Source organism: Cebus imitator, unplaced genomic scaffold (genome assembly GCF_001604975.1).
Source record: "Cebus imitator isolate Cc_AM_T3 unplaced genomic scaffold, Cebus_imitator-1.0 Scaffold17, whole genome shotgun sequence".
NCBI lineage: Eukaryota > Metazoa > Chordata > Mammalia > Primates > Cebidae > Cebus > Cebus imitator.
This window is the reverse complement of record NW_016107332.1, coordinates 3,179,253-3,195,415: the sequence shown is the minus strand read 5'-3', so window position 1 is coordinate 3,195,415 and position 16,163 is coordinate 3,179,253. Positions and strand designations below refer to the sequence as shown.

The following is a 16,163-nucleotide window of genomic DNA, read 5'->3' as shown; positions in this document are numbered from 1 at the left end:
AATAAAATAAATAAATGGGAAAAGAAAAAAAAAAAAAGAAATTTAAAAAAACAAAAACAAAAAACCCGTGGAAACCAGAACTCAGGGGCAACGTGATCCTCGCACTTTACGTTGGTCCCCTGGACCCACACTTTAACTGTATTTCTGTGTCTTTGTCTTTATTTCCTTTCTCAATCCCTCATCAACAATGGGACTCGGGGCACCCATGAACAGGGTTGGGGCCGGTACCCAACATTGGACTATAAGAATTTTTACTATGTGTGTTCATTCAAAACCTGTAAGATTTGAGAGTTCAGTGGCAATTTATGATGAAATCTGGTCACAGGTCACATGAATAGAACATGCAATATATTTCATTCAACAAATATTTTATTGAGATCTACAATTATCCTAGGTACATATGCTAGAGTTATTATGATGAATAAAAAAAAAAAAGTGCATGATCCCTCTATTATGTTAGAGATTTTGGCCTGTTTCACAGTAAGACAAAATTCTGTACTACAGAGGTTATCCCTTGCTCTTACCAATATTATAACTGGTGTTTAAACTACATTTAGGTTAATTTTCAATTGTGATAGAAAAAAACAGGTATGCATAATTATCTTTCATTGAATAATTTCGGATAAACATGAGAATTAGGTATACTGACTCAGGGCATAATAGCTAATGTTTTTTGTGTAAGAACACTTTATTGTCAGCAAAGAACACGATTTGGAGGCAAAGGCTGCAGTTACATCAGCTCCATCATTTACTTGGTATATAACTTCGTGGTTTTTTTCTCCTGAGAATAAGTGAAGGTAACTTGCTATATAGCTTTGAATAAGTTACAATCATCAATATTCTCTTATGCAAAATGCTAATAATTTTTTTTTGAGACGGAGTCTCGTTCTGTGGCCAAGGGAAGTGAAGTGGTGCAATCTCAGCTCACTGCAACCTCCACCTCCTGGGTTCAAGCGATTCTCCTCCCTTAGCCTCCTGAGTAGCTGGGATTACAGGTGCACACCTCCATGCCTGGCTAATTTTTGTATTTTTTTAGTAGAGATGGGGTTTCACCATGTTGGTCAGGCTGGTCTCGAACTCCTGACCTCATGATCCACACTACTTGGCCTCCCAAAGTGCAGGGATTACATTCGTAAGCCACCGTGCCTGGCCTTAATATTCTTATAAGGTCTAAATGAGACAGTGGAATGAAGACATTCATTAAATACATAATAGGTAGAAGACACTAATATTTACTAAGTGTCTTCTTCGTGATAAGTACAACAATTTTGCACATATATCTTTCCTCTTAATAAAGAATGAAAAGTAATGACCCTTCATTTTTGTTCATTTGTGAATTTTAAACTAAAGCAGAATGCTATATATCAGGTCAAAAGTCTCCAAATATTCAACAGATAAATGAATAAACAAAATATGGTGTCTCTATAAAATTAGATATTATTTGGCCATAAAAATGAAGTACTGAAACATGCTACAATGTGAACGAAATCTGAAAATTTGCCTAAGTGAAATAAATCAGATAGAAAGATCATATATTATACAATTCTATTTATATGAAATATCCAGAATAGGTAAATCCATAGAGACAGAAAGCAGATGGTTGTTGTCAGGGGCTGAGGGGAGGGGAAAATGGGGAATAACTGCTTAATGAGTGTAAGATTTTCTTCTGGGATGATGAAAATGTCTAGTACTTCACAAAGTTAGAACTAGATAGAAGTGGGGGCTGCACAATACTGCACATGTACTAAATGCCACTGAATTATACACTTTAAAACAGTTGATTTTATATTATGTGTATTTTACCTAAATAAACCTCAACAATTTACCATGACATTCTAATGGGAAAATAGTAATATTTTCAACAAATGGTGCTGGAACAACTAGACATACCTACATGCAGAAGAACAAAGTTGGATCCCTTCCTTATACCTTACACTACAACTAACTCAAAATGGATTACAGACATAAAATGTAAGTGCTAAAACTATAAAACTCTTAGAATACAGGAATAAATCTTCATGATTAAATAAATTTTTAGATACGATATAAAAGATACAAGCAACAAACAAAATAACAGATAATTTGGACTTCATCAAAATTAACAACTTTTGGGCTGTAAAGGTTACCATATCATCGAGAAGTGAAAAGAATGAGAGTGAATATTTGTAAACCATATATCTGATAAGGGGTTCATACCAAGAATATGTAATAAATTCTTAAAACTCAACAATAAAACAACAGATAACCAAATGAAAAATAGGCAAAGATTTTAAAAAGATATTTATCCAAAGAAGATAAACAAATGGCCAATAAACACATGAAAAGATGCTTAACATCACTATCCATTAGGAAAATGAAAATCAAAACGACAAGGTAACATTTCACGGCCACTAGGATGGTTATAGCCAATCCAATTAGGGTTGCAATTTTTCCACATCTTTGCCAAAACTTATTACCAAGGATGTGGAGAAATGAGAATCCTCATTGGATTGTAAAATGGTGCAGTTACTTTGGAAAACAGTTTGGCAGTTTCTCAAAAGTTAAACACGGAGTTTTGACCCAGTAATTCTACTGAAGAGAAATGAAAACAAAAACCCACACAAAAACTTGCCAACAAAATGTTCACAGCAGGATTATTCATAACAGCCAAAACGCAGAAACAACCCAGATGTCCATCAACTCATAAATGGATAAATAAAATGTGATATATTCACATATGGAATAATTTTCAGCAACAAAAAGTAATAAAGTACTGACACATGCCATAACACGGATAAGCCTTGAAAACATTATGCTAAGAGAAAGATGATGCAAGTAACAACCACATATTATGTGATCTCTACATAAAAAATGTTCAAAATAGACAAATCTATAGAGAGAGTATTAGTGGTTACCCAGAGCTGTGTGTGGTTGTAGGGGGAGGATAGAATGGGAAGACTGCTAAAAGGTATGAAGTTTCTACTTTGGGGTGAAGAAAATGTTCTGGAATTACATAGTAGTGATGGTTGCTACTTTGTGAATATGCTAAAAACCGCAGAACAGCACAATTTAAATGGGTGAATTTTATGGTATGTGAATTATTTCTCAATAAAACAGCTATTAAAAATATTGGCATTTAAGAAAAATTTTCAATGTATATATTGAGAAATAACTACTCTTGAAAGAAATAAAGTCCAAAGATAAAAGGTTACTTATATATCAACTTATTCCATATAATACTACTCAATTATGATGTTTAGCTTCTTTCATGTCAAATCACCTGATAATATTTTAAAGACTGTTCATTTTATGGAGTCAAAGAAGATCACTTCAGAGCAAAAAACAAAAAAGATTGTTCATTTTAGTAATGCTATAAGCTTTAAAGTATTAATTTTTATAGAAATAGTTATTCTATTTTGTTTACTGAATGAAATCTGCTAGTCTACTTTAAATTCAGTTTCAGAAGAAAAAATAACTGCAAATCTATGTTTTTGAACCTGTCAAAATATCAAAGCAATGATAACTGTTACAAACCCAAATAAACCAGTAAGCTAAAGAGACTCATATTTTGCTAATTATTTAATGTATTCTAATTAGTGCATTAATTAGAGGTCATGCCATCACTGGCAAATAAATCAAGAGTATTTTAAAAAAACATTATTGAAAACTTGTATGTTAACATTCTGAACACACGCTTAAAAACAAGCTTCAATAATTTCCCCACCATCTTAGTGAATAAGTTCTAAATGCTTTCATATTGTCATAAAACAAACTTCAAAATTTGGCTTCTACTAGTCCTTTTCACCTGCATCTCTCACCTGTCCCTTTACCATCCGTCTTCTTTTACCTTATGATGTAGTTATACCAAACTTCTGACTCTTGACCCAATACTACATTTTTTCTTCTGTTTATGCATTATGCATGTTGGTCTGTTAGCCATAATTTCCTTTCTTCACATGGCAAATTACTACTCTTCCTTCAAATTTCAAATCCTTTGTCAAACTTTTCCTATAGGCCCATAGAAAATCATTTCCTCTCCTATGTAGGGCACAATCTCAACCCTGAATTACTACACTTTTCTTTTCACTTTTTTTTTTTTTTTTGAGACAGAGTCTCACTCTTGTCACCCAGGCTGGAGTGCAGTGGCGTGATCTCAGTCACCGCAACCTCCATATCCCAGGTTCAAGCGATTCTCCTGCCTCAGCCTCCAAAGTAGCTGAGATTACAGACGCTCACCACCATGCCTGGCTAATTTTTGTATTTTTAGTAGAGATGGGGTTTCACCATGTTGGCCAGGCTGGTTTCGAACTCCTGACCTCAGGTGATCCACCTGACATCCCAAAGTGCTTGGATTACAGACACTCGCCACTGCGCCCGCTTATACTTTTCAAGTTGTACTGTCATCATATGGTATCTGTTTCCTATCATATTATAAGTATGTGATAGCCAGAGCTATGCTACTGTATTGATCTTTGGAATCCTGATACCAAGCAAAATACCGCTTTTAGCGTACAAGCTGGTTCCCACTGAATTAATAGCTTTCGTACTTGTCCAATGCTTAATCCTTGGATAGCATCAATTTGCCTCAGTCGCTTCACATTACAATTAGTGATAATAAGTATTCTGAGATCAAATGGGGGTCAAGTATGAAATGTAGCACTTGAAAAGAATCTTCCCTCATTCTTCTCAAGCTTTATGTTACAGCTTGAAAGAAGAAAATGGGAAAGAGAAAAAGGGGGAGCTGAAATTTGAGGAAGGAAGGAGAACAGATCAGAATAGCTCAGAATCCTTGAAGCTAGGAATATCACAAAGCAATTAAGCCTTTTTAAAACTTAAGCTGTTCTCTCTCTCTAAAAGACAAGCAATATAGGTCAACAAAAGCAATATACTTACTAGTATTGCTAAACTTGAAATTAACTGGATAATTTGAGATTTCCTCAAAACTTGCACAAAACATGAAAAGGCTGTAACTGAAATCCATGTCCACTACCTACCAGTTGAGGGAAAATGAACACCTGACATCTCTGAGTTGCTCCTCATTAGTAACAACACATTTCATAATAACACCTACTACACAGGGCTACTATTACAACTTAACAGATATCACATGTATAACAGATATTAGCAAGAGGCTCAGGAAATGTACTTCGTGTTCTCTTTCCTCTGTCTCCAAACAGTGCTACAGGGGGGAAAAAACAAAACAAGACAAATACCGCCCGGTAGGTTTTTCCAATTGTTTTTTTCTCAGCTTTCGACCAAACTTTTCTCAACACTTAACACTGGAACCCAATAAATTCTGATTCTCAAACCTGCTGGTTGATTTTTCATCACTGTTCAATACATTTTTTTCAAAGTTGGAGAACAATCCTACATAAATAAACACACAAAAATCTCACAAGTAAAGGGAATAAATACCACTTGAAATGCTTAAGAAGTAGAGCACTCCAAATTAATACTTTAAGACACTTAACATGTAATCCCCATACCAATTTCAGTCACTTTCTTTTACCTCTGTACATATGAAAAAATTATTGTAACTGGGTAGGGTTTAAAAAAATAAAATTAAAATTCCTTCTAAAGCTAGACTTTCTTCCCTTTCTCCCAGCACTGAGAATATTTCTTTAATTTGCAACCAACAAAAACACCATTTTAAAAAACCATGAATAGAGAACACCAAGATTCTAGTAAAAATGTCAATAATATAGTCTTACTTTGTGGAACAGAAAAAAGACAGGAGTAAGATAACATGTACGTTTAACACTGTAGTGACTACTGTCATGTGCCCTTTCCACCTACTCCAGTGGTTTACAGTCTCTCACTAGATAGGAAGACACCTTCCTTTTCATACTCTTCTGCAGAGGGACCTCCATTTGAATCCCTATTCTGCCTACTGACCAGTTGTGATCACAGACAAATGCTACTTAACATGTTCAGGCTGCAGTTAATTCATCTATAAAACAGAGCTGATTATTTCTGCCTTGCAGAATTGTTGAGAAGAACAGACAAGAACACAACCTCAATGCTGGTAAAGACAGCTAATCTTTCTGAATGTTTAACATTTGCCACATACTTTTCTAAGCATTTTCCAAACAGTATCTTCAATCCTTAAAACAACTACAGTATATGAAATTGTTACTATAATTATCACAAAGCTAGAAGGTGACAAAGTCGGGATGTGAATATAGAAAAACTGACACAAAAACCAAGGGAGACATACTAGCTCCAAACTGCTATTACCAGTGTTCAGTAAGTGCTAAAAATGTTAGGTATTATTAAAATCCAACTGCCTTAAGGGCTCACATCTATAATCCCAGTACTTTGGAAGGCTGAGGCGGGTGGATCACGAGGTCAGGAGATCAAGATCATTCTGGCCAACATGGTGAAACATCGTCTCTACTAAAAATAAAAAAATTAGCTGGGCATGGCGGCATGTGCCTGCAGTCCTAGCTACTCGGGAGACTGAGACAACAGAATTGCTTGAACCCAGGATGTGGAGGCCGCAGTGAGCCAAGATTGTGCCACTGCACTCCAGCCTGGGCGACAGAGCAAGACTCCAAAAAAAAAAAAAAAAAAAAAAATCCAAATGCCTTAAGAATTTACGAATTTTTAATCTATAATATACTCAAGAAAAACAATAAACAAATAAGACATTAGAAAAAAGCTATAAATGCTTAATCTTTTTTTTTTCCTTTGAGACGGAGTCTTGCTCTGTCACCCAGGCTAGAGGGCAGTGGCACAATCTCAGCTCACTGCAGCCTCAGCCTCCCAGGTTCTCCTGCCTCAGCCTCAAAAGTAGCTGGGACTACAGGCGTGTGCCACCACGCCTAGCTAATTTTTGTAGTTTTAGTAGAGATAGAGTTTCACCGTGTTGGCCAGGCTGTTTCTCAAATCCCTGACCTCAGGTGATCTACCCTCCTCGGCCTCCCAAAGTGCTCAGATTATAGGCGTGAGCCACTGCACCTAGCTGCTCAATCTTTTTGATCTCTCTCTCTCTTTTCTTTTTTGAAGAACAGAACACTTACATAATCTCAAAGAATCTCCCCATAAATTACTTATTAATTTCAACAAGGAAAAGTAGTAACTCTATAGTGGAGAAATCTGGCAGATACCACCTTATTCAAATCATAAAACTTAACCTCATCAATATGAGAACAAACTTGACATCATGTGCCTCAAAGAGGATGCACTGAGAACACAACGTGGCTTTAGTAGTGATTCTCTGAAGAGTGTATGATCTGAATCTAATCAAAAGGAAACTTCAGGTAAGCCCACACTGGGGAACATTTTACAAAATAACTGGTTTGTACTCTCTGAAAATATTAAGGCAAAGAAAGAGAAAGGCTAATGAACTGCTGCAGAGTGAAGAACTCTAAATAACATGACAACAAAATTCAATGCATGGTCTAGATGATCCTGGACCATGAAAACAGCTATAAAAGATCCACGTGAGACAACCGAGATTTGACAATGAACTGTGTTATAAGATATTACTGCATCAACATTCAATTTCTTGATAACTGTATTTTGGTTATATAAGACATTGACCTTATGGTTAGGAAACATACAACAAAGTATTAGAAGTAAAGTTCATGATGTCTCCAATTTACTTGCAAATGGTATAAAAAAATATATTGATAAAGAGAATTATAAAGCAAGTGTGGAAAAAATGGTTTATCTGGGTAAAAAGTACATGAGAGTTTCTTTTACGCTTCTGTGAGTTTGAAATTTTGTTAAAATATAAAATTACAAAAAAAAAATTTCAGAAACATAGATGGGGATTTACATATTTAGAGTAAGAAAAATTATTTCCCACCTGGCACCCCTAATTTTATCCCCTAAAGTCACATATAATGATTTGAATATTTTTAAATGTACAGGAAATAGAAATTTGTGGTTAAAATGACTGTAGAACATATCTTCCCATTTAGAACAGGAGAATCATGGTCACATAGATTAACTTGAAAGATCATCACTTATTGGTCCAATCTTAAACTATAGGTTGAGCATCCCTAATCTGAAAATCCAAAATCTTAAATGCTCCAAAATCCAAAATTTTATGAGGGCTGACATAATGCCACAAGTGGAAAATTCCACACCTTACATGACAAGTCATGGGAAAAACTGTTTGATGTACAAAATTATTAAAAATATTGTACAAGCCTGACGAGGTAGCTCATGCCTGTAATCCCAGCACTTTGGGAGGTTGAGGTGGGCAGACAGCCTGAGTGCAGCAGGAGTTCGAGACCAGCTTGGGCAACATGGTGAAACCCCATCTCTAAAAAAAAAAAATAGAAAAATTAGCTGTGCATGGTGGCCTGTAGTCCCAGCTACATGTGAGTTGAGACAGGAGGATGGTGTGAGCCCGGGAGGCTGAGGTTGCAGTGAGCCATGATTGTGCCACTGCACTCCAGGCTGGGTGACAGAGTGAGACCCTGTCTCAAAAATAAAACACAAAACAAAAAACATATATAGTACAAAATCACTTTGAGTTTATGTGTATAAGTGTATGTGAAACATAAATGAATTTCATATTTAGACTTGAGTCCTATCCTCAAGCTATCTCACTATGTATATGCAAATATTCTGAAATCTGAAAAAATCTCAAATTTGAAACACTTCTCACCCCAAGCCTTTCAGATAAGGGATATTCAACCTGTATTAGAATTAATGGAGGAACTGAACTGCTTAATTTTTAGCAGTATTCTACCTATCAAAGGCAGAAAAAGATATTAAACAGTTGGCAACACATAACCATACACACAACTTCTTCAACTAGCAAGATATGTACTACTACTTCATGAAGCAGGAAAATAACTACAAATTCTGGGCCTTCTGAATACATGACAAGAAGAGCCAAAAGGACATCACTGAAACACTGTCCTATTTCTCTGTCCCTATTATAAAATCCACATGGCTTATTTTGATTAGACTAAAGTAGCATGCAAAGCAGAAAATGAAGCATTATTCCTAAAATGATGCTAGAGCAATCATCAGCCAAAAGCGTCAGTCAGGACTCATTCTATTGCATGTGACATGGGAGGAAATGCATTTCTGAAGGAAGAATGCACTCTACTATCATGAAAGAGGTATTCTGATTCTATTATTTACAATATGGCAAAGATGTCTAAAGAAGAAAAAACAAAGCAAACAAACACCTCATTTTATGTGACACAACCTTCTATGATGCAAACCTCATAAGTTCATCATGCTAAATCTTCAAAGACTCTTTTTTAAAAGGCTAAGACTGTGGAAATAAAAAGAAAGTTTGAGCAGGAAAAGATCAAGAACTGGTGTAAAGCTAAAGCAGACCTGCTTCCTCATCCTCCTCCTCCTCTTCCTCATCATCGGAAGTTGATGACAAGGGAGTTGGTGCGGAGCTAGCTTGGTTATTAACATATTCACCATACTGCATGCCTGTAAAGTGGAAAGCACAAACATAAGAGTCAAACCAACAGGAAAGATGAGAAACAAAATTTTGACATTGCATTAAAAGTGAGAAAGAACTCTGACATTCCAAAGAACATCCCAACATGCATATTAATATTAGCAAATTTATTATCAAAACTAGAACCATTAGAAAATCTCTGCAAAGCAGTTTAGTAAAAGCAGCTTTAATATGAACTGGCTTACGTGTGAAAAGGTATATATCATGTATTGTACATTACATTGTTAGTATTTAGGAAGCTGAAATAATATTCTCTGAAAGGTTTACTGAGCTCTATATACATTTATCTTCTTTGACCTTAGGGCCCTTATATATTTCCTTTGGGATTCTGCATTTTTGGTGGGCAGTTGATCATTTATAGTGAACTTATTTTGTACAGCATACAAAACACGTACTTAGTACCTTCCTTCTGCTAATGTCACCTTGACGGCAACTCAGTTCCCATAACGGAAAAAGAATGTCAAAGAAAAAAACTGTATTCAGTATAGCTCTCCGCTAACAGTGGATACTCTGGGAGTGGGGTGGGGGGGGCAAGGGGGTTGCAGGACTTACTGTGACCCTACAAGTGTGACAATTACAAAAATCTTAATTTTTTGAGACAGCCAGCCATGTCGGTATCATCTTGTTGCCTACATGTGAGTCTGAGGCAAGTGAATAAGACTGGTCCTGTGTGAAATATACCAACAGAAGGCAGATTCTGCAGAAAAGGGCACAATGGACTGGTATTGGTGACTGTATACACTTCTCTTTAAAAAAAAGTAATTGGGTATTTCTATTATTTGATCTGGCAGAATCAGGACTTTAAAATTTAACATCTATACAATTTTTAAGAGAGAAAATAAAAATAATCTTAAAAATGAAAACACGTCATAAATAAGAATAAACATCCTTGTATGGAAAATCTCATAGCTCTACTTTGAAAAAAAGAAAAAAGAAAGCTCAGAAACATAGTGGGGATTTTCAAGAACACTTCCTAATAATGGGGGGTACAATGAAGCCCTGACTCACCAAAATCACATGGTAGTGCTTTAATGGTCTCTTTATTTTTTTTCAGGTGACTAACATACTTGATTAGCATGGATAAACAACTGATTTCTAGAGTGAGAAAAAAGCTATTAAAGAAAAAAATTAAGAGTTTAGAAGCAAAGGTTAAACTGTAGATGAATGAAGCTTTGATCTTTAAACTATGACTAAAATGTCATGGAAAAATCTGCTAGCTTTGCTGAAACATCTTTTGATATCAGTAAAATAGTATCACAAATTCATGTGAGAAAATAAAAATCAATGTAAAATAGGTTCAGGTAATACAAGAAACCAACTTAATATCTTGAAAAAACAAATTCAGAGTGGCATGTTCCTCTGACAAAAGCCCAATTAAAATGAAAATTTGATCCAAGCACAATAGCTCATGTCTATAAACCCAGCACTTTGGGAGACTCAGGCAGGAATATCACTTGAAGTCTGGAGTTCAAGACCAGCCTGGGCAACATAGTGAGACCCCATTTCTGTAAAAAGTAAATGGTGCCCTGCTCTAGATTGGGTACAGCACATACAGACTGACAAACAGGGAGCTATAGTCAGAAAGGGGTTGATAGCCAAGTCATCTATTCTAGCATAAGTGAATGACTATATGAGCTTCCTGAAGTGCCTCTAATTCAGATTCTTTTTAAGTGCCAGAATGTAGGTATGAGATACATAGATCAACTACACAAGGTGGTAAAATATGACATCCTTTCCCAGAGCTCAGCCTGAAACCCATTGTAGAAATGTATGTACATGGAGTAGCTACCTCTACCACCACCATCACCACCACAAATGTTACATCATAATTTATTCTACCTTAACCAGGGCTTCCAAGGTATAAATCTACTAAAACAAGAAACATGAAACACTTTATAGAATCTAACATGAGGTAGCACTGTTATTCAAAGGGCTCCATATCTTAGAAAGAACATTTAGTTTAAATTACCTGCCATTAAAGTACCTTCAGGCAAAACTTTCCAGGGGACCATATCCTTGGGGCTGCTTAATATTCTTCAGTGTTCCCTAGATACAGCTATACTAGGAATAAATCAAACTAATCTTAAGAGAACAAATCTCCTGTAGAGATTAGCTTTTTTTTAATTCAGGAGTTCAGACTTTTGAGTAACTGCTCGCTTTCCTAAACTAGAAAGTAAATACTAAAGACTTTTCCAGGGTCCCCACAAAAGAATGATTTTAAGGGAATCAGTTTTCAGATATAAATTCCCATAAGTGCTCTCTTTCCTCAAACTTATCCACCTAACAAAGTGCCTGTGTTAATGACAACCTTTCTTTTACTTTACAAAGGGAACACATGGCCTTAGCTTATCCTCATTCTTACCATGATACGCTGCTCTAATGTATACAAGTCTCTCATTATACAGTACACAGTAAGAAATACCGAACAGAGAAGCAGCATGACATTATGGATAAAGATGGGGACTCTGGGTTCAACTTCAGGTTCTATTACTTACTACTAGTACGTCCTTGGACAAGTTACTAACCTCTGTTCTTCATTTATATTATCTATAAAATGGGGTAACACTTCAAATGGTTGTGGTAAGGATTAAATGAGTTAATATATTTCACATGCTTAGAATGGTGCATGACATACACCAAATGTGAAATAAAGCTATATCACTAACTTTAACAACATATTTCTGTATATATTTAAATTATTTTCAGCTATTCTTTTTAGGGCACATGATTAGTGAGAAAAAAAAGAACCTCTCACCGACCTGACTAGCACACTCAGTCCTGCTATTTATTTATTTATAAGACAGTTTCACTCTGTTGCCCAGGCTGGAGTGCAGTGGCAGGATCTCAGCTCACTGAAACCTCTGCTTCCCAGGTGCAAGCAATTTTTCTGCCTCAGCCTCTTAAGTAGCTGGGATTACAGGCCAGCTAATTTTTTTGTATTTTTAGTAGAAATGGGGTTTCACGATATTGTCCAGGCTGGTCTCCAACTCCTGAACGATCCACCTACCTTGGCCTCTCAAAATGCTGAGATTACAGGCATGAGCCACCATGCCCGGTCGTAATTATTTTAAAACTAAATGGAATATTTTCTAGAACTACCAAGTGTTGTTAAGATATACTCACTAAAACTCACAGATAAAAAATTCTGTGATTTCTTTCAGAGTCAATGTGAGATGTATAAGAAAATATTTTACAACATTTTTAAGATATAATATAGTCGATTCTTAATGTTTATATTTTATAAAATATTTAACACTTTCCATATCCTTTTAACAAAAAAGTATCTACCAACAAGTGAATCAACTAGTACTTAGTAGTATATGCTTTGAGACGTTTTGAGGAGCGCTTTTGCCAATTACGTTACATGGAGACATCATGCATAAAATAAATGGCCTTTATCACAGCTTGACGTTTTTGATACAATCACATTTACAGGGTATGGTAGTCAGGCACAGTGGCTCACACCTGTAATTTCAGCACTTGGGAGGCCAAGGCGGGAGAATCACTTGAGCCTTGGAATTCAAGACCAGCCTGGGCAACACAGTAAGCAACACAGTAAGATCTCATCTCTACAAATAATTTTTTAAAAAAATTAGGTGTGGTGGTGTGTGCCTGTGGCCCTAGCTACTCAGGAGGCTGAGAAGGGAATATCAGGGGCTCAAGGGTCAAGGCTGCAGTGAGCTGAGATCTTGCCACTGTACTCTGGCCCAGGCAACAGAGCAAGACCCTGTCTCTAAATAAATAAATAATAATAATAAATAAAGGGTATGGTAAGATATATTGGCCATGGCTGAGGGAAATTCAAAATATTTTGAGTAACTGCTGATAAGAGTAAAACAAATACTGAATTTGAAGGCAAAAGGTATGCACTGGGCCTGGGTACCTATCTTACTGATTCTGTAGGTCTTTAGGTAAGACATGTAACCTTTCTAAACTTCAATTTCCTCTCTTACAAAAGGAAGTAAAGATACGATATGCTTGTTCCATGTGATGAGAAAGTAAGATAGAAAAAGTTAAAGGAATTTGCAAATTACAAACTGCTATATGAAATAATAATGTTAACAACTATCTACCACCTGGAAAATAAAATCTAAGAAACAATAGTTTCTGACATGTAACTCAGAAGATTAAAAAGAGTCAAAGCAAAATAAAGCAAAAGTACGATACTGCTTTAGTAGAACTCTTCCAATATAATTCCACTCTACTTTATGTGAACAATGTTTCTCTGCAATTATATGTATGAAAATAAAAACTGGGAATGAAACTGATCTGAACACTATCATATTCTAACAATGAATCATATGCTACTCAGATACAAAGCTATAGTGGGGAGAGGAGACAGCCCATTCATTTCACTGAAAGATGTATTTCCAATAAAACATACTTTAAATAAACACAAAAATTCATGATGTTTATGTTGTTTTGACCAATTTTATACAAGCAGTAAAAGTTGTAATGAATGGCCGGGGACAGTGGCTCACACCTGTAATCCCAGCACTTTGGGAGGCATAGGCAGGAGGATCACTTGAGGCCAGGAGTTTGAGACCAGCCTGGTCAAGATGGTGAAACCCCATTTCTACTAAAAATATAAAAATTAGCTAGGCATGTTGGCGCACACATTTAATCCCAACTACTCAGGAGGCTGAGACATGAGAATCTCTCGAACCTGGGAGGCAGAGGTTGCAGGGACCCAAGATCATGCCACTGTACTCCAGCCTGGGTGACAGGGCAAGTCTGTCTCAAAAAAAAAAAATAAAAACAAAAAAGAGAGAGAGAGAAAAAAAAAGTTATAATGATTGATGCCTTAATTCAAAGGAAAAAAAATACTATTCAGAGACTTATAGATAATAAATTTTAACATTTCAATTTATATATTATTGTCATGTAACAGCACAGTAGAGTGATAAAAGAATTTCTACCTTAAAAATATATTACGTTATTATATTAAGGAAAGGGGATATGCCTTCAAAGAGAAAAAAGAAAAATGTAAACTTTCCAAATGCCAAAGAAGGACTACTTGTGTTTTTTGGAAAAGGTTGATGGTAGGTATCGTTCCAAAGGATACATTTGAAAGACTAATGTAACATCTCTGTTTTAAAAGTCAGACAGCATATGTAATATGTTAAAAATTACATAACTACAAGTAAATTTTTGATGAAAAATTTTAGGTATCAACCTAAAAAATGTTCAGGTAGGTAGTTTAAATTTTTCATGAAAAATTTTAGATATCAATCTAAAATATATTCAAGTAGGTAGTTTATTAAAAAAAAATATAGGGGCTAGTCAAACAAAAATTTGATGTCTCTCCTAAAAATAGGTAAAAAGTGCTTAGCCTTGGGAGAACAACTAAGCAAAGGTGTCTCTGCAGCTGGAAGAAAAAAAGCTAATCTCTTTTTAAGTATTACCACTTTAGTAGGTCCTATCAGGCCCATAGTAAACCCTATGCAGATGACATACTGCACAATTCCAAGAGGCTCCATTCATGCAATGACAATTTGCACCACCATATGCGGTAGCCCAGATCTATCCAAAGACAAAGAAGTAACTAAGAGGCCATTCTCCTACTTATGAAAAAGGAACAATAAAAACAATTCAGATGTCTCTAGTATGATCTTTCTGTTACTTAAGCAAGGAACTTATCTTAGATAAGTTACTTAAGTTATCTTAGATAAGTTACTTAAGCAAGGAACTTATCTTAGATAAATCAGGAGTTTGTCAACAGCCAAGGACAACAAAAATTTGGCCTTATTTTATAGAAAGAATACAAGACAGACCTGAGTTAAAAATCTTTTGCTTTGCTACTCCTTAACTTGCAGTCTTGGGCAAGTTACCTAGCCTCTGTTAATCTCACTTTTCTCATCCGTAAAAAAGGAAGAATATCTATGTCACAGGATTAATATGTGAATTAATGAGATATAAAATATCTGGTATATTGTATGTACAATAAATAGCAGCTTATTCTACTTTCAAAATATATTTTAATAGAAAAAGAAGAAACGTAATTGTTAAGTGGGCAAACCGTTTACAAAAGAATATTTATAAAAAGATGGTAGGACGGTATTCAAAGTAAGATGGTCAAAAAGAAAATATGACAGGAAGAAAGAAATCAGCAGGGGCAATGTAAAAGGTCAAAAAAAAAAAAGCCAAATATTTAAGAAGTGGAAGGCAGTCATCAATGTAGAAGAAAAACAAGAAAATACACCATTCATTTAGTTAGGGCTTTGATCTATCCTAAAAGCTTTTTTGATTTGTGATAAGCAAAACTACTACTGGCTCTTCACTTTGAAGGCAAATACTTTTAAAAACTGAATTCTATTTCCAGTATACCCACTGGTTTGTTGAGAATCAACAGACACTCTTTGGTGCTGCAGTTCCTTTTCCTAAAAAACCAAGTAAGAAAATGTATAATGTATCATCTGATCAATTGATAGAAAGGTCTCTGTTGACCACATAGACACTCAACAGATATAAGCAATGAGATCACCCAAGGAATTTATCATGCTTTTTCCCTTTTCTCAGTTTTGGACTATAAGAAGGTTCTTTATACTCAAGGTTAGGAGCTATCACTACACAGTGAGTATAGTTCCTAAAATAATACAGTGGTTGCTGTGGAAATACAAACTATAGATTCTTCAAAAAACTTCAATCATCTCTGATCAAATGAAAAATGCCACATATTAATCTAAAACATTACTACTTTGGAATTTTAGCCAGAAAGGAGAATAAAAAAAAAAAAAAA

At 35.3% G+C, this 16,163-nt stretch overlaps 1 protein-coding gene across 4 annotated transcripts in view; it reads right to left on the bottom strand.

Annotated features, from left to right (window-relative positions):
• Window positions 1-16,163, bottom strand: part of SEC24B (SEC24 homolog B, COPII coat complex component) — a 113,718-nt gene that overhangs the window by 56,185 nt on the left and 41,370 nt on the right. For 2 of the 4 annotated variants that reach the window (XR_005197065.1, XM_017509375.2), the window contains exon 4: window positions 9,289-9,393. The exons of the other annotated variants lie outside the window; for them this stretch is intronic. Coding sequence is in view for 1 of the 2 variants with exons in the window: in XM_017509375.2 (XP_017364864.2) it covers window positions 9,289-9,393 (105 nt within the window). In the remaining variant the exon portion in view is untranslated. The remainder of the gene's footprint in view (window positions 1-9,288; window positions 9,394-16,163) is intronic. 4 annotated transcript variants of the gene reach the window in all.